Source organism: Cyphomyrmex costatus, unplaced genomic scaffold (genome assembly GCF_001594065.2).
Source record: "Cyphomyrmex costatus isolate MS0001 unplaced genomic scaffold, Ccosl1.0 scaffold241, whole genome shotgun sequence".
Taxonomy (NCBI): domain Eukaryota; kingdom Metazoa; phylum Arthropoda; class Insecta; order Hymenoptera; family Formicidae; genus Cyphomyrmex; species Cyphomyrmex costatus.
In genome coordinates, this window is record NW_017276489.1 from 514066 (window position 1) to 534807 (window position 20742).

Consider the following 20742-nt stretch of genomic DNA (forward strand, 5'->3'; position numbering starts at 1 on the left):
GGAGTCATTAATAATATGTAAAAATAACGATAAAAATTATATAGTGAGCTATTTACAGATGAAACAATAATTCTAAGAGGATAGTCCTGTTTGTGGATCTTTGTTAATCCATATGCTTTAGGAATACTGCCATCAGTCGCAAGTAATCTCCGATATGTAGAGTCATCAATAATTTTTTTTTCCTTTCCACCTGCTAAGTAAGCTGCGTAAGTCACCAATAAGTTTTTTAGTTGGGTCTTTAGCTATTACTTTATATGTATTAGTGTCTGAAAGCATCATTTCCATCTTTGACATATAATCAACTTTATTTAAAACAACAGTGACATTCCCTTTATCAGCTTTAGTAATTAATATTTCAGGATGATCTTTTACGAATTTTTTTAGTTAACTTAAACCAATTTAACAATAATTTATTATTAGAGTCAGTTATGAGAAACTCATTAAGAAATTTCTTAAGAATCGAAGTTGCAAATTCTAACAAAGTTAATTATATTGTCAGGACGACCATTTATATTGTTTTCAATGGTTTTAATAAACTTACGAGAGAAGAGGAAATTATAGGAATGAGTGTATAATACAAGATATATAGCACATTTAAAATAGATCAATATTTTATGAAAATGTGAGCATTACTGACAAAAGATATTGATTTGATAACTCAAACTGGTATATATAAATTATATTCATTTTGGAACAAAATAATTGTGTCGACGAGAAAGGTATATTCTTGATGAAATTTCGTAGATTAATCACTGTAAAAATTTAGAAAAATAGACTCTTTATTATGAGGCACTTTATATTATGAGGACTTCTTCATTCTTCTGATTAGCCGGTCATATAAAAGCTTCTTCACATCCTTAGCCCACATGTAGTCTATATGATTAAATTTCTTATGCGCAATCAAAGTTTTACCGGACGGATTACCCAGCTCACTATATAATTTTTCCACATCCTACGAAAGAATCACAATGTAACTAAAACTATTTGCAGAAATGTGACGCTACTTTCATTTGACGCTTGATCTTTGGATACAATCGCGTGACTATATTTCGATCCATATTTATACTTGTGATTTTATTGAAGCATATAAACTAGTTTTGAGTGAAATTGATAAATGTAGCATCACTAAATTTGATTTTTTCAATTTGTTGTAATTGAGCATTAATGGAGATCGATTAATCACTTTAACGCTTAAATCCAGCTTCAAAAATGAAAAGATATTTTAATTCCTTGACAAACGTTAATATGAAGATTCTAAAAATGAATGAATTAAACACTGGAAAAATTATCTATTTGACTAAATTATTATATTATATTAGATTAATACAAACGTTTGTATTCGATTTATTATTAATTTTGAAATCGAGCACGAACTCTCTCTCTCTCTTTTACGCTAATCTAATATTATAATTTAGTTCGTTTTAATTTTTCTTTCGATGAAGAATATATTAAATCAAACAATTTACATATTTGACTTAAATACATACATTTTCCAACAAACGATATAAAAACGATCATATTAATTTAGTCAAATAAACAATTTTTTCAAAGCAAAAATAGAAATACGAACCTTGACATTCGCTAACCAATCGTTATCACTATAAAATAGATATACCGGAGCTTTGATATTGCTTAAGTCGTAATTCGGTGGAGAGAGTAACTTGTATGTATTTGTGTTACCTAATATTCCATAGTCGAATTGTTTAAATTTCCCCGGTGACAATAATAGCGAACCTGTTGACAGATTTACTGCAGTTATTACAAGAAACATGTTTAAGAAATTTTAATATAATTAATATTACACAATAGTTCTTTATATATATATATTCCAATTTGAACGGTCTTTTTTCGTCACTGATCTCTGCCGATCTTTTTACTAATTTTTTAATTAAAAAGCCGTATTTCAAGCCGTATTTGATTATAATTTCTGTTGCATTTTTTTTATTTTTCATAATATTAAACCTATTATTTAATGTTCATAGATTTTTAATCTGTTGTTGATGAGTTACATAAATAATGTTATTTTATAACGACACTAGAAAATATATTTTTGATTTCACAATTATTTAGAGAATGCGGATTTATAGGAATATTATTTGAATAAGAATGTCTTTTAGAATATGTGAAGATATTTATTAATAAACATTTGATTATTTTTTTTTATTTATTAATAAATTTTACAATGTAAATTAAAATAAGTAAATGATCCAACATTTATTAATAAATATCTTTACATATTCTAAAAGACATTATTTAAATAATATTCCTATACTATAAATCCGCATTCCTTAAATAATTGTAAAATCGAAAATATATTCTCTAGTGTCGTTATGAAATAACGTGATTTATGTAACTCATCAACAGCAGATTAAAAATCTACGAACATTAAATAATAGATTTAATATTTTGAAAAAATTTTTTAAATAGAACAAAAATTATGACCATATCAAATACGGCTTGAAATATTTGTATTTGTACTGAGATTATTGGAGAATTTTTTAATAAAATTTTTAATAAAAATGAAAAATATCAACCTCGACAAAAATCGACTTTTTTTTACTTCAATCAGATTTTTCGAGTATAAAAAAATAGACCAATGTCTACTAAATTTATTATTAATAAATAATAAAAAATGTACACGTTTACCGGACTGAATGAGCTGCCCGTAATGGACAAGTTGTTTCGTGGATATACTAACAGGAAACTGTGCTGCGATAATTGGTAAAAGAGTCTAGAGAAATAATACCAATATAAATTTTATGTGTATGTATATAGTATAAATTATTAAATTATATGTATGTTAATTTTAACATTTTTGCATGCTCAGAAAATCCACTCAACGTCTTTGAATTAAAATTAACATTTTATTTTTTACAATGTACGTATATATATATTGTATGTGTGCGTGTGCGCATGCGTGTGTGCGTGTGTATGGTGTGTGCGTGTGTGTGTGTGTGTGCGTGCGTGCGTGTGTGTGTGTGTGTGTGTGTCTGTGTGTGTGTGTGCGTGTGTGCGTGTGTGCGTGCGTGCGTGCGTGCGTGCGTGCGTGCGTGCGTGCGTGCGTGCGTGCGTGCGTGCGTGCGTGCGTGCGTGCGTGCGTGCGTGCGTGCGTGCGTGCGTGCGTGCGTGCGTGCGTGCGTGCGTGCGTGCGTGCGTGCGTGCGTGCGTGCGTGCGTGCGTGCGTGCGTGCGTGCGTGCGTGCGTGCGTGCGTGCGTGCGTGCGTGCGTGCGTGCGTGCGTGCGTGCGTGCGTGCGTGCGTGCGTGCGTGCGTGCGTGCGTGCGTGCGTGCGTGCGTGCGTGCGTGCGTGCGTGCGTGCGTGCGTGCGTGCGTGCGTGCGTGCGTGCGTGCGTGCGTGCGTGCGTGCGTGCGTGCGTGCGTGCGTGCGTGCGTGCGTGCGTGCGTGCGTGCGTGCGTGCGTGCGTGCGTGCGTGCGTGCGTGCGTGCGTGCGTGCGTGCGTGCGTGCGTGCGTGCGTGCGTGCGTGCGTGCGTGCGTGCGTGCGTGCGTGCGTGCGTGCGTGCGTGCGTGCGTGCGTGCGTGCGTGCGTGCGTGCGTGCGTGCGTGCGTGCGTGCGTGCGTGCGTGCGTGCGTGCGTGCGTGCGTGCGTGCGTGCGTGCGTGCGTGCGTGCGTGTGTGTGTGTGTGTGTGTGTAACAACTGACATTAATCGACATAATAATACGACTAATAGATATGTAAGTAATTTTTAAATTAATAAATCCTGTACCATATCAAATTGTTCAACGTTGAATCCACATAGTAAAAACATAAAATTAGAACATATTTGTTGAGTAGCAGCTTTTTCCGCGCACACTAATTGTCGAATTGTTTTCATGAAATCGTCATTAGGATTGAATTTGTACATACCAATTAAATTCCAGAAATATTGCTGCAATCATACATTCATATTGTCAAATACAGATAATATTTCAGATCGATCAAAATCAATTTTTTTATCTAGAAATTACGTACGTCAATACCGGTAAACTGTGCCAGTATTTGCAGAAAGGGACTCTTCATTCTACCGCAATAAGCAATCGGGGCTAGAGCATACATCTCCTTGATATAATTCTGATATTTAGGTCGTTTTGTCGCCATGACAAAGAAGGAGGTGGTACCTTGACTGTGCCCTATATAGAAAATTTTCTTCTGGCCAGTGGTTTTTACAATATGGTCTATCATTGCTGGAAGATCATATATGCCAATCTCGTGCCAGCTGTAATATGCAATAAAAGAATGTACTTACATGAATTACTGTATTTAGCTGCAAAAAATTAAGTATTAAAAGTCGAAAATATTATTCTTGTGTGCCAAATTGTAATTTTATTATTTATATAGATTCTTATTGACTTATATAATATATCTATGCTGTTTTTGTATATAATGCACTTTTACATGTTTTTTTCGCGAAGATGAAAATACTAATTTCTTTGTGTAATATGTTTAACGTGCCTTTTAAGTTTGTCGTAATCGAATAATCGAAAATAATAAATTTTTTTTACGAAATTACAAATTGTTAGAACAATATGTTTTTTTTCAAGATAAATACAAATTTTTTAGACCAAAATTGTTCTCTCAAATTTTTATCTTATTTATTTGTTCGTGAAATCCGTAGAACAATGACTGAACTTTGTTGAAAACTGTTGTGACAATTTTATTGTAACAAAAATGTTTTAATATTTTTTTTAATTAAGCATTAAATTAAATTTTTTATGAAATCTTGAACTTGAGGTGAAAAATATAGTTTCATTATTCTTTAATTTTTGTAATTATTAGTTGTTCGAAAACTGTAGACTTCATCATTATCAAAGAAGAAATTAATTCTCCAATTCTGTCACAAAGTGAAATAAAGGGTGACGTATGTACAAAGATTTTCGAACTGTCCTGATTTGCTGCCTCTTATTTACGATTATCTATAAATGTAAAAGTAGATTCGATTATAAACACCTGTTATATTTATTAATTACATCTTATTGTTATGAAATTATCATATTCTTCAAAATCGTGATTAATATACGTGCAAGTTAAAGGGATAAATAATAAATACATATTATATAATATATACATATAATATAGCTTTGCATCCATTATCTGTACACACATCAAAATTATTATTATTTTAATCATATTAATAAATAAAGTAAAAAAATGTGAAAGATTTTTTATTTCAAATATATGTATATGATATATCATTATTCATTTAATTAATTCTAGTGCTATCAAGTTTAGGTATATGATATTATTAAAAAATTATATTGTAATATTGTATATAGAGTCCGATCGAAATTATTTTTTTACTAATAAGTACCAATAAGAACATGCCATAACGGTCAAGCTGGATCTTAGATGCTTCTAATATATAATTTTGTGTGAATTTATATACTACGTATGTATAAATTCTTAAGAATGCGCACCGAAATTTTTTTCAGACTTACAACACAAACTCTGATAAACTATCGCAATACTATCACAAGTTAAATTGACCAACAATCTAACAATTTTTATGCTTATAGCATCTTGGATTTTAATAATATTGAATGACATATTAAAATCTATGAATAACATAGATATTAAAAAAACTGTAAATAATTAATTTATATTGCGAAAAATATTACCTCGGCCGTGAGTCGAACCCGGATCTCTGGCATTCCGTGCGAGATCCGGATTCGACTCCCGGTCGAGACAATGTTTTTCGCAACATAAATTAATTATTTACAGTTTTTTGTAATAAAGTTTATTATGTATTTACACCTTTCAAAGCTCGTTTATTGAAATGACCTGATAGAAGCTTCTTATTTCATTATATTAGAAGCATCCAAGATCCAGCTTGACCGTTATAGCATGTTCTCATCGGTACTTATTAATTTAAACTATCATAGTCCAATAAGCTTTGATATTACTTTTTTACCTTCGGCTGAAACCGAAAACGAATATTTGGTTTTCATTCAATTTCGGCCGAAATCAAAATTTTACAAATACTATATGATTTTTAGAGAGTTATTGGAAAATGTGAAAGTATGTGAAATTTATATAAACTCGGAAAGAAAAGGGCACTATTGGAGTTAAGCGCAGATAAATTTACGCAAATGCTCTCTCTCTCTCTCTCTCTCTCTCTCTCTCTCTCTCTCTCTCTCTCTCTCTCTCTCTCTCTTTTATATATCAAGCAAAACCTATTTATTACAATAATTGTGCTTATATGTTTCGGCTCATTTTCGAGCCTTCTTCAGAGACAATGTAAATTTCATAAATAAATTATAAATTAAAAATAACATAAAGGATCAAAAGATGTTTAACCACAGTGAGCTTCCCCACCATCGAGAAATAAAATCTAATGTCGATTTCATTTTACAGAACACACTAATATAAATAATTAAAGAAGAAATAATATAGAAAACTGAAATTCTGGGAAAAAAAATTTAATTTCCTAGAGTTTTCCGGAAAAATAATTTCGAAAATAGATTTATATCGTAATTACAATTATTCCACCGGGAGTGAGGAGGCTCACTATGTTCACAACGATACCGTATCGTAAACATTCTCAAAACCGGTCTTTAGAATAATTTAGGCCAATCAGTCTCAGACACAGTGAGTCACTACAAATTGTTTGACGGTATTAAATTTAAATTATCAAAAATGCAAATATCAAAAGCTAAGACTCAGCTACTGTGCACAAGCGAGACTGACTAGACAGATGTGACAGACAACAACGCTATTTATAACTTGTCTATGATCGGGAAGTAGACCTTGGGAAGCCCCTCCATGTCCGTTTGTAAATTAAGTCCGTGTACTTGTCTCCTGATGGATATCATTTCCGAAACCAGTCTTTTTCCATAGTGTGGTTCCTCATCCAATATTCTGACGTCCCAATCAAATTCATGGTCCTCATGCAGCCGGTGTTCAGTTATGACGCTGCGGGTGGACGTGTTCCAACTGATACGATTTTTATGTTCCGTAATTCTCGACTTTAGTTGTCTACACGTTTGTCCCACATAACTTGCATCGCAATTCTTATAAGAAATTTTATAAACAACTCCTGACTTCTTTTCACGAGGCAAAGGATCTTTATGCACTCTAATAAATTCACGCAATTTATTACTACTGTAAATATGACACTCTTAAATGACTATTATTCAATCTGTTGAACTTCTCAGTAATACCTTTCACGAAAGGTACGGTGAACCATGAGGGTCGCACTACATCTCGACTATCCTTTTCAACAACTTTATTTTTATTTCGAGCCATAATAATATTCTTCAAGCGATTGTTAATATTTTCAAATATAAAATTTAGTGGAAATCATTCTCTAATAAGATCTTAATTATAAAACAAAAATTGTCAAAATGAAATTTTGGATTCGAAAGTAAAATCAAACTCTGTCAACTAAACCCATTATTGTACATCTCTTGTAAGAAACCGGATGCTGTGACCAAAAATTCAAATATCCACCCGAAAATGTCGGCTTATGGTACCAATCAAACTCTATCACTTCATTATCCCTAATAACTGTAACATCCAAATAATTCAATCTGTCTCCCCCTATCTTCATAAAGAACCGAAGTCTAAGATGCTGAGAGTTAAAAATGTCAAGAATATAATTAACCAATGAAAGTGGTGCTGCCAAAATTATGTCGTCAACATATCTATAATAAAAGGGCATTTGAAAATTAATCAAAGATAAAGCTCTATCTTCTAATCTCCGCATAACCAGATCCGCGATGACCGGGGACAACGGAGAACCCATAGGAGTACCATAGTTCTGCTTATACATAACGCTATCAAAAACAAAATAGGTGGAATGCAAAATATAATATACCGCTTTAATGAAATCCTCTTCTGGTAAGCAACAATTCCTGGAGATAAACTGCCAACTATTTTTAATACAATCCATAATCAATGGGAATATTAGTAAAAAGTAAATTATTCTGAAGACCGGTTTTGAGAATGTTTGCGATACGGTATCGTTGTGAACATAGTGAGCCTCCTCACTCCCGGTAGAATAGTTGTAATTACGATATAAATCTATTTTCGAAATTATTTTCCCGGGAAACTCTAGGAAATTAAAATTTTTCCCCAGAATTTCAGTTTTCTATATTATTTCTTCTTTAATTATTTATATTAGTGTGTTCTGTAAAATGAAATCGACATTAGATTTTATTTCTCGATGGTGGGGAAGCTCACTGTGGTTAAACATCTTTTGATCCTTTATGTTATTTTTAATTTATAATTTATTTATGTAATTTACATGGTCTGAAGAAGGCTCAAAAATGAGCCGAAACATGTAAGCACAATTATTGTAATAAACAGGTTTTGCTTGATATATAATATATCAGCGTTTGCGTACATTTATCTGCGCTTAACTCCTAGTGTCTTTTTCTTTCCGAGTTTATTTTTGAATTGTACAAAAGTTTTTGTTATCCAAGCATTGAAATTGAAGTTTTGAAATTTATATACTTTTTTAAAAAAAAAAAGATTTTATTAATATCTTATTATTCTTTCTAAACATGTGGCAACTTGGTGGATAAAAAAAAATAAAGAAGAGATAGCACCGGCGTGATTTGCAACAATCAGCATCGATTTGCCGATGATAACATACATAGTTTTTTGAATTCTCACCGCGGTGTGTACAATTTGTACAGTTTCAGTTTACTTAATTTTCTCTTAATTTCGGTCGAACTCTAATTACAAGAAAATTTACAAAAAATCATTAAAATTATTTTATTTTATTTATTCTTTACAAAATTTATTTTTATAAAAAATGAAGAAAATAAAGTTGATCCATATGTTTAAACGTGAACTTCTTTTCTCTGGCTGTTAGATTAGATTAGAGATATTAATATTTCTATGCCATAATTCTTTCACATTATTTGCTAATTAAAATTTTATTGTTAACCATGCTGCGTGAATGTTATATTTATTTTGTATCTTCTTCGTTCTACTTTATGCATACCATATATTTACGCACATACATACATACACACATATGTACATCAATTCTCACCTGAAATTCCAGTAATCTTTCTCCTTGATATTATGAGATGTATGATTATTAGCGTATGAATTGCCACGTGTGTTACCGAGCCATACATCATAGCCCTCATTCACCAGAAGGAACGCTAAAATATCAATATCAAAATGATTAAAACAAGTGCGTTAGTCAGTAATGTAGATAATGAAACGAAAATTGATAAATATTATTGAATCAATGACTTTTTTCTTTTCAAAAAATCTGAATATAACACAAAATTCAATTCTGAAATAATGTAAAGATGATCTTTGCACAGTTATTATTTATTAACTAATAAATAATAATAAGTTAATATATTTCATATTAAAAATATTTTATAATTTTATTTTTTAAGAAATTTTAATATTTTATATGAAGTAGAAATAAATTAATGTGTACAGCATATATACATAATTTTTAATTTATAATTACCATGATTAGAATTGAAAATTAAACTCTCTTTATCTTATTGTAAAAAAGCAACTTAATATTTAATATAAATAGATGATTAATGTTTGTGCAAAATTAATTCTTCTCATTTGAAAACTGAAATGTTTTAACATTATTTTATATGTTATTACTTATTATATTTATACATTACTAGTTCTAAGAATTATAAGAAAAAGATAAATAGTTATCAAGGTTAAAATTAATCTACGTCGATAGAAATTGGCTTTCTTTCTTTTTAACAATGCACACACATACACACATGCTTTCTTCACCTATACTTCTCTCCGGTCTAGAAATGACCCAACACACCGAACTGCACAAAATACCGTGCATCACAAATACCACAGGTTTTTGCACTTGCGAGTTGTTGAAATTAGTTTGTCCTGTTATCCGGTGCAGTTCCAAAATATAACCGTCTTTAGTAGTCACTTTATGTGTCTCACCATCGTAACCATATTTATTTATAAATTCCATCTGTACAATAAAATGACAGCTGTATCTAATTCAAATTAATTTGTTCTATATAGAGTTAAATATTGATACAAATGAAAACCATTATCAAAACGAATAGATATTCACACACACATACGCAATTAATAAATCAGATTTAATTTATTAAATTATTTTAATAAAAAACATTTCTGCGTACATGCGCTCGCGCGCGCGTATGTGTATGTGACATCCAATGTAATCAATAAAAATTTGTCAAACAAATTTTTTAAATCAATATATATATACAGGGTGGGCTATTTTAATTTCCCCACCTGAATTTCGCGAAAACTAAATCCTGTAGACAAAAATGTTTCAAATAAAAATGGAACGGTATCGAGGGGGACACGTTTTAGTCACGTTGTTTTTTTTCTAAGTGGAGGCGCTAAAAAGATATGAAGGTCACCTCCACTTTTTTAAATGGAATTATGTAATTTTTTTAGATAACGTGATTCCTCTAATTATTTTGCATATAAAAGTATTAAGATAGAGATACCAAAAAACCAATAGTTTTCGAGATATTTTACACTTTATTTTGATACATATTGACACAAAATGTTTAATAACTCGTAAACTGTTGACTTTTTGATTATCGTACCTTAATACTTTTGTGAACAGAATAATGAGATAAATCAAATGGTGTAAAGAAAACACATAGTTGCTTTAAAAAAAAATGTATACAAAATGGATAATTTTTTAAATACGCAACTATTTGTTTTTTTTATACCACTTGATTTACCTCATTATTCTGTTCACAAAAGTATTAAGGTACGATAATCAAAAAGTCAACAGTTTACGAGTTATTAAACATTTTGTGTCAATATGTATCAAAATAAAGTGTAAAATATCTCGAAAACTATTGGTTTTTTGGTATGTCTACCTACCTTAATACTTTTATATGCAAAATAATTAGAGAAATCACGTTATCTAAAAAAAATTACATAATTCCATTTAAAAAAGTGGATGTGACCTTCATATCTTTTTAGCTCCTCCACTTAGAAAAAAAACAATGTGACTAAAACGTGTCCCCCTCGATACCGTTCAATTTTTATTTGAACCATTTTTGTCTACAGGATTTAGTTTTCGAGAAATTCAGGTGGGGAGATTAAAATGGCCCACCCTGTATATATATACTACTAAAAAATTAGGAATATTTTAAAACACACTTAAAATTGTGCAACATTCTCAGAACACTATAACAGTACAAAATCGTCGCAGACAATTAAAAATAAAAAGCATTTTAAAGGTTAAAATCTCTATTTTCGAAATTGATAATTGATATTTCAATCTTGATTCCTTACGAAATTATACGGACATAAATGGATATCAGTCAAATCTAAAAATTGTATATAAAAAGATTGAAATGACAATTACTGATTTCAAAATATATAGAGGTTTCAATGCTTAATGTCTTAAAGTCGTAAAGTCTTTCAAAAACTTGTTTCATTTTTTGTCTGCAATGATTTTTCACCGACTTGTTTGAATATTGTGCAATTTTGAGCGTGTTCGAAAGTGTTCCCTACTTTTTATTGAGAGTAGTGTATATAAGTTTAGTTTAAAACTTTCTTTATACATGATAGAATTAATTAAAATATATAATTAATTAAAATATATTTATTAATAAAATATATAACTTTTCTTATTAATTTAATTAATTACTACACAAATATTATTAATTTACTACACAAACATAAAAATTATTTAATAATTACGTTTTAGATATGATGAAAGTTACTCTTATACAATCTGTTACTCAAATTTGTACTAAATGAAAATAAAGTTTTACTTACCGTAGTAAACCGTGCCTCTTCAGGAATTGTAGGTATTAACAAATCCGGAATAAATGGTATCTGTTCTAATGGATTCAATTTAGGTATTTCATTTATTAAGTTATTTAGAAGTCCAGCATTTGTGGATGCCAGAATCGAGATGAGAAATATTAGTAGCAACATGATCACTCGATAAAGTCGTAGTTCTGTGGGCCAATAAAATCGGAAATAAAGTGATTATTTTTTAAATAACCCGAATATATATATACGTGCTTATATACGATATCATTTATGGTTGACAAATAACATTAATGTTTGATGCTGTACGCAATTTTATTCAGTTGCTATCTGTTATCTTATCATAATTTCTACTTCAGTAATATTTTACTATATAAAATATTTAATCATTTTACAATGATTACAGATATTTTATCAGAACCATTTGCTGCACGTAAGTGCATAATATATATATACGAATGTTATTTTTTATTTAATTGAAAATTTAACGAAAAACAAATAAAAAAGAATTACTTTTCAATGTTATTTTAATGTAATTCGCAAATAATAATATTCTTTACAATTCTTGACTTCAAAACCATCAAATTAAAGACCTGTAATGATGGTAACATCAAGAATATATCGCACTGCTTGATAATTGAGGAGGTAACCACATAATGTAATCGTGAGATAGAATTCCTGAAATCAGTATAAGATTCATATGAAATCCTTATGTATAATCCGATAATTACATATGCAATTACAAGAAATAATTATATAATATCAGATATAATCGTTTATTTTACTAAATAACTTCATATACAGGGTGTTCATTTGAAAACTTTCCAGCTGATTATCTCGAAAACTAAATCCAGAGTGGACAAAAATGTTTCAAATAAAAATGGAACTGTGTCGAGGGGGATGCGTATTTAAAAAATTATCCATTTTGTATACATATTTTTTTAAAGCAACTATGTGTTTTCTTTACACCATTTGATTTATCTCATTATTCTGTTCACAAAAGTATTAAGGTACGATAATCAAAAAGTTAACAGTTTACGAGTTATTTAACATTTTGTGTCAATATGTATCAAAATAAAGTGTAAAATATCTCGAAAACTATTGGTTTTTTGGTATCTCTACCTTAATACTTTTATATGCAAAATAATTAGAGAAATTACGTTATCTAAAAAATATTCCATTTAAAAAAGTGGAAGTGACCTTCATATCCTTTTAGCGCCTCCACTTAGAAAAAAAACAACGTGACTAAAACGTGTCCCCCTCGACACCATTCCATTTTTATTTGAAACATTTTTGTCTACTGGATTTAGTTTTCGAGATAATCAGCTGGAAAGTTTTCAAATGAACACTGTATATAGTGAAGAAAATTATTTTTTATCAGATGAAATCGTATGAAATCAAATAAAATCATGTAATCTGTAGGACAATATTTCAGCTAGTGGTTACCCCCTTGTTGATAATCTAACAACACATAAGGTCTGTTTGCGTTGCTTACCCTATTTTTCTCAACTTCAGAGCAAACATTTTTGGGGATTTCAAGCAACGCAAACATACCTATTGTCTAAAGTTAATCAAATTAATGTAGTAAGTTCATGAATAGTTTAAAAAAGTAACGTACGAATATTTATATTTATTAATCAAATATTTTATATATAATAAATATTAAACCAAAGAGATAAAAATATATCAAAGGTCAAATAAGACATCACACAATTGATAGCAAAAGAAAATAAGCGTTCTAATTCTAACAAATATTTTATTCATCAAAGGTTATTAAATCTGAATAAATATTCTATTATGTATAAACTATTTTACTATCTGTATTCATAATCTGTTTTTTTAGGATTGTTGGAGAGACGGCCGAACTTAATCAATGTCGATAAAACAGATTTTATTAATTTATAAAATTATTTATAAATTTATATTTTATTTTTTACCTCAAATATTTTAACGTTATTGTTAAGGAGAAATTAGTTCAAAATTGAGCAAATAATTTTAATATAAAATATTGGATTGTTTTCGTACAATCTATTTGTCAAGGGATTGTTTTTACAATTACATATAATTACTCGATTCAGTACGTATTATTTATAATTAGATTTATTCGCTGAAATTAATGTTGGCACCCGGGATAGTGAAAGTTTTAACAAAAATGTCAATATATTTAATTTTATCTTTATACACGTGTTACATTTTATTATTGCCGAGAATGATAAGTTTAAGTTTAAACATATGTGATAGTCGATAATTACTGCTTATCTTCCTAAACCTGTATATGTTGAGTAAATATTACTTCTTTTTTTAATAATATAATACATAATAAAATATATGATAACGTATGAATGTTGAGTAAATATTACTTCTTTTTTTAATAATATAATACATAATAAAATATATGATAACGTATGAATCATGTGTGATCGTAATTAAATTTATAGGTGATATTTGTTTTTTGCAAAAAAATTTCTTATTTAAAGATAGATGCACATTTAAATAATAAATTCTTATAGGTGATGATTATTATTTGGTGAATAGGTAATAATATTTTATTTATACATGCATTCATGTATAATAAATATACATATGTGTGTATGATATACATATATTATAAATAAATAAAAATGTCTTTATTCACTAAATAATAAAACAACTGTATCATATGTAATTCAATCGTATTTTTAAAATTATTTTAAGTCTGCTAGTCCTAGATAATGTTAACATTCCATCCAATAAAATAAATAGGTATCTTAAAATTGTGCTTTCGATGATTTTAAACATAAGATCAGAATACCATCTGTAGATATATTGAATATTTTTTATTGGTTAAAGTGCTTCTATTAATTGTTTTTGCATATATAGATATCTTTATGTAAGTATAACAGTCTTTAAAACGATAAGAGATGTTAAAAATTATTGACTCCAAACAAATTTTTGTATTTATTAATAAACTCCTGGAAGTTCGAGAATAATTAAAGAGTATCTATGTTTTCAACTGTTGATATTTTTCGATTGCTGATAACTTATAACACAGAATTATGTTTATTATGATTTGCTATTATATACCATATATGCTTCACATAAATAGTATTTTACATTGAAAATAAATGCATATTTACGACATAATAATATCACATTGTATATTGTCGCAAAACTACTTTTTTCTGTAATTATTATTTTGTAAATTAAAAAATTTTTTTATTACAACTTTTAATGCAATATATATATATATATTTGCTAAATTATATCAAATATGAAAAATGTACACACACTTATAACTAAAATAATTCTATATATAAATTAAAAATTGCAAGTGGAAGATTTTGTCATATTTCATTATACTAGCACATTCCTTGCGCGCGCTACGCGCGCGATGGTCTATTATACTCTTTTTAAATATTATGAATTATGTTTCTTTGAAACTTGTTTTGAAATCAACAACTCCTCTAATTCCTACTAATACAAAATTTCCCTGAAATTTTAAAACCTTTAGAATTTCATTATTGTTTTCGATCGCCACATTAATTCTACCATTTTGATAAACAATATTTAGTTTATTTTTTTATTCACCGTTTATGTCGAAAAATTCGACCCACAGTGTAGTTGTGCTGGTTCGCGTACAAGAGTAAAATACATTAAAGCAATTAATTGACGGGATCATTTTGATCTCAAAATGTTTCTAGAATTATTTGCTCTAAGAATGTTCACAATCCGAATTTTTTGCTCATCGTTTACGTCGAAAAATTCGACCCACAGTGTAGTTATGCTGGGTCGCGTATACAAGAGTAAAGTACATTAAAGTAATCAATTGCCGGGATCATTTTGGTCTCAAAATGTTTCTAGAATTATTTGCTCTAAGAATATCCAGAATCCGATTTTTTTGTTCATCATTTACGTCGAAGGATTCGATCCACAGTGTGAAAAATAGCAGCAAATGAAAAATCGAGTACATATTCTTGAAGGGCTTTTTTTTGCTAATTCTACTTCAAAAACACTAAAACCAAAATCCCCCTTATATTCCATCCGCCAGATTAACGAAAACAGATTTTAGAAAACTGAATCGAAACGCCATTTTGAACTTTCAATTTTTAAATACGGATTCGTAACGAACGTCCCCAAAAACCACCTGTAACCAAATTTCAACAAAATCGAAGAATCTTAAGGATTTCCGTAACATTTCTGTCTGTCATATTGGATCAACTATTTCAAACTTTCAATTTTTGAATAAAGATTCGTATCGAACGCCCCCTAAATCACCAATAAACCTAATTTCACCAAAATCGAACAATCTTTATGATTTCCGTTACTTTTCCGTCCGTCATATTGGATCAACTATTTCAAACTTTCAATTTTTGAGAACGGATTCGTTATTATCGGCCCCAAAAACCCCCGGATACGGAACCACATCAAAATCAGAGAATACCAACAGCCTCAACGAATAGAGGCTTCAAAAAAGCGTGATACGCCAATTTTAAGATATGATCATTTCTTTATGCAAAAAAAGAATTACTTGTTTGCATAATAATTACACATTCTACCGATGAGCGAATTGATTTTAAAAGCCATTTTCTTTCGCGGAAATATTACACAAGTAGCTTTTGTTATGTATACACGATACATTATCGCATTATTATTGTGTGATAAATTGCATTCTGTGGACATTTAAACTTTAATAGCTCAATAAGCAAGTAAGATTTTTCGAAATTTGCTTATTGCGCAACAATATGTAATTACAAAATTTAAATCACACTTTTATTATATGTACATATACATTTTTCTTATTACGATACATAAAGCTTTGTAATTTAAGAAAACAAACAAAAATCAATTTTTTATAAATTTTATTTTATTTAGCTTTTTGGACAATTTTAAAACATTGTTTCATACGGATTTATATTAAATATTGTAGATAATATTTAATGTAATTGACAAATTAACAATTTTTCAAAAGATAGTTATGCATATATATATATATATATACAGGGAATGGAAAGTTACTTTTTAAAAATAACTAGTTACAGTTACTCGTTACCGAGTAAAAAATGTAACTAGTTACAGTTACAGTTATCGCTTTTTAAAAGTAACTCGTTACAGTTACCGTTACTTGAAAAATAACTTTTCGTTACTTTTCCGTTACTTTTTTAAAATCAATTTAAAAATGTACTTTTGCATTTTTTTTTATATGTAATACTGACAAATATATAGTTTTATTAAAAAAAAAAACAATGTAGAATGGCTCAAATAATAAATTAAATAAAAGTAAAATGAGAAGGGTTACGAGCCAAAAATGAAACAGTTTATTTCTGATAAGAACGACGATGACAATGTAATTAAATGTATAAATATATATTAGAACAAAACAAAGATAAAAACAAACGACGTTTCGACACTTATTGTCATCGTCTTTTAAACTGTTTCGCTTTTGGGTTCATAGCCCTTCTCATTTTACTATTATTTAATTTATTTTTTAATTTTTTTTAAACACAATTTTGTAATTCTAAAACCTGTAAAATATGCAGCAAACTGAAATATTTGTATGTCCTATGTATTACATAGAAGATAGAAGTGTAAAATAATTACTGAATCATAACGGCCGAATGTCTAAGGGCTTTCAAGTCATATTGATAAGCGCTAAATAGCATGTATCCAATCGAACCGTGTTCAATCGTGTGCAAAGTAACGAAAAAAGTAACTGTAAATTTCGTTACCGTTACCCAAAAAATGTAACTCGTTACCGTTACAGTTACCAAAAAAAGAAAGTAACGCAGTTACCAGTAAAGTTACCAAAAAAGTAACTTGTAACTGTAACTTCGTTACAAGTAACGAGTTACTTCCATTCCCTGTATATATATATATGTATATATACTTTAGAATGACGCTGTTTGCACGGTGATTATTGCACGCAGCTGATTGCAAGTATAGGTATTTAATTTATGAATGCAAAAAACGTTAGGTTCCATGCAAGCAAAACAAAGAATTCAGTAACAATTATTATTTCGTAGAAATCTATTTTATCAATTTATTGTATTTAACAAACAGTTTTACATATTACATATGTGTAAATTTATGAATTTATATCATTAATAGAGAAAGATTCTGTAAATATGTATATATATAATAATTATAATTATAAAAGCCACGCGCTTTTCAACGAGACATATATATATATATATATATATATATATGAGGAATATATTGTTCCTCTTTCTAACGAAGGAGTAGACTGGCAATAATCGCCATGCATCGATCATCAATTTTCGCCTAGACAAAATTACATTTTATTTCTATGTTATCTCATATAAAATCTTAAAAATTCATTAAAATGAGCGCATCATTACGAAAATAATACTACCCTATCAAAACTGATACGGCTTACGTATTGCGTGCTCATTTTCATTCTACGAATAGGAACCGGAAATAGGACCCATGGCCCAAATCTGGTATTACTTTTTCTTTCTCTTTTCTCTTTCTCCCTCTTTCTCTCCTTTCTGTGGCACATTACTTATATCATTCTCTTTCTTTATTATTTTGTAATGTGTTATCTTTTACTTCATCTCGAACTTGTATTAAATCCACTGTATACTTATTATAGAGGGTTTAATATATTCCAAGAGATTTAATAAAATTGCTATATTATTTTTTTTTTTTTGCGCGATGAAAATGTGATTACTATTTCCTTCTACAATCTGAAAATCGATGGCGCATTATTAAAACAGTACGAATTACGTGTATCCTGTGATATATGGTCTAATATGTACCTATTATATATTCTTACAAAATGTTTCTTTTCCGAAAATAGAATTCCATTAGAGGATGTAGACTGGATTTCGAAGAAGATATTTTATGATACAATTTCATCGTTTGTATATACATACTTTTCAGTAAAAAAAAATTATTTTTATCGTTATTATTATTATTATAAGAAAACAGAAGTTTTTCCAATCTAAAATATTTCGTCATTTAACATTATGGATCTATTTTTGTGAAGCTGCATTATAGGTGTTATGTGATTATTACGTTATAATATTAATTATTTAATTTAAATATAAACCAGATTTTAATTTAATATTAAATTTTCATGTAATTAAAATCTTTCAGATTTGGTATATGCCTTCTATATCTTTTACTTGAAATGTTCATTTATCTGCTTATCAAACGATTTTATTGTTTACTTCGCGAATAATAACATTCTATCACATTTAAAATTTATCTATCGCGCGTTAGAGTCTTTTTTATAAATTATTGAAATATCAGTAATTTATCACAATATTGATTTATTTATCAGTTCGAAATATTCACGTTTTTTAATGTTAATTTGAAAAAGATACATACGTTATACATACGTTATGCTAAAATCGTTATAAAGAATTAGTGAAGATAGTGACAATACCGATCAGATCTAAATATATAATATTAATCTAACTTTAATACTGTCTTTAAAATGTGATCTTTTGAAGTAGGCCAATACGAAAAGTGACGTATAGGTATAAATCTTTTTCTCTAAAAAATAGAAAAGTTGTTTGCAGTCTTGTCATTTGTGTATCTTACAAAATGTGTTTCTCTAGATACATTGAAATTATATTGCTAATTATCAAATGTGTGAAAACGTACATGTTTATTATTAAAATACATCTTTATATTGTATCTTCCAATTTTGTTTATTAAAAGTTTAATTTTTTAATTCGTGATATTTTTTAAAAGACCTTGTTTGCTTTTGCTGCCCCATTTCCACATTCAATAGATAACGTATCGATGAACATTCGTCTTCTACTTCCGACTCTACTTCCCCTTTAATTAATGTGCTAACAATTAATCGTGTTGGATTCCCCTAACATTTCCGACACTAGAATCAATTCAAACATTATTATCGCGCATGCTGACGAAATAGCGCTTGACGGTGTCTCGCGATCTTACTTACAGACTAGCAAGCGTGCATCACGATATTACTATACCTACGCACTTTTCTGCCTACTACTCTTAATGGATTAATCTTCTTTGTACATCATCGTGCATCATGCACTAGGAACAGACCAACGATTTGCGATGGAATCACGCCGATTGATTATCACATCTGAAGAAATCGGTCTTTCCATCGTATATACGTTTCTAAAAGTTAGCCAATAATCATCGATTGAATCATTCGTTTTATTTACGTAGTTTAGATATTAATTATATCTATATATCATGAAAAAGACAATAATTCTATATAAAAAAAATGAATGAAATATGTAGAATAACATTTTTAACAGGTCATTTCGTTTGAAAAATTTGATTTAAAAATTAAATTTTTTTTAGTTCACATAATTTTTAATAACATTATGTAATAGTCGATCAGAGAACAAAATAAATTTAATATTTTAAAAATATAAGTGACTAGCTGATATTTTACAAATATTTCACATCCGACTAATTCCTCTTAAAAATCAAATACATGCCAATAGTAGAAAACTGATGTGACGTTCAATTGGCGCTCTCTCACGGAACGCAATATCTTACAGAGCTCGTTTTCGTAAAGAAAAGGTCTCGGAGACGCGTGTTTATGCGGGCCGCAAACAGATTCTTGTCGTAGATCGAGATGTTCGATCAGCCTTGTAAAATTGCAAAGATACGATTCTGTGCTGACTCAGCGAATCAATTATATGTGTTTAAGTGCGTAATCGTATCGATATACGCTTAAACAAAAATTCTTGTACGCGAACGCAAGTTCTTCACTTATATGGCTATAGATGACGAAATCTTATGTCTGTTATGCGGCCCGCGTGACCTTATTGAGACCACTGTCTTACAGTAATAATCCGATCAAGCGAATAAGCACGTAATAACTGAGGCGTACGGTTCTCATTTATCATTTACAAAATATGATAATTTGTGTATTTATATACACAATATACGTATACAAGTTATACGTACGGCCACAGGAAATCGCGTGCGCTATTCTAGAAAACCGTCCTGCAGTTGTAAAATCCGCAAAAAGCTATACACGTACGGCCGATGCGACATAATTAAATAACATGA

General features: G+C 29.3%; 1 protein-coding gene across 1 annotated transcript; it reads right to left on the bottom strand.

The window, feature by feature from the left end:
* Positions 1–709: 709 nt before the first annotated feature.
* On the bottom strand, positions 710–11895 carry LOC108774248 (lipase 3-like). Its single transcript, XM_018540310.1, has 8 exons — positions 11734–11895; positions 9727–9928; positions 8999–9113; positions 3973–4216; positions 3728–3889; positions 2647–2731; positions 1571–1749; positions 710–952 (listed from the first exon to the last, which is right to left on the bottom strand). The coding sequence occupies exons 1-8, from the start codon at positions 11893–11895 to the stop codon at positions 800–802; spliced, it is 1302 nt and encodes a 433-aa protein (XP_018395812.1). The 3' UTR covers positions 710–799.
* Between the last annotated feature and the right edge of the window lie 8847 nt (positions 11896–20742).

Excerpts from the sequence above, each read along its gene's own strand:
- LOC108774248 (XM_018540310.1), bottom strand. The coding sequence starts at position 11,895 with ATGTTGCTACTAATATTTCTCATCTCGATTCTGGCATCCACAAATGCT. Across the intron at positions 9,929-11,733 it reads AAGAGGCACGGTTTACTACG|ATGGAATTTATAAATAAATA; the intron begins GTAAGTAAAACT and ends TTTATTGTACAG. Across the intron at positions 4,217-8,998 it reads AAAGATTACTGGAATTTCAG|CTGGCACGAGATTGGCATAT; the intron begins GTGAGAATTGAT and ends TGCATATTACAG.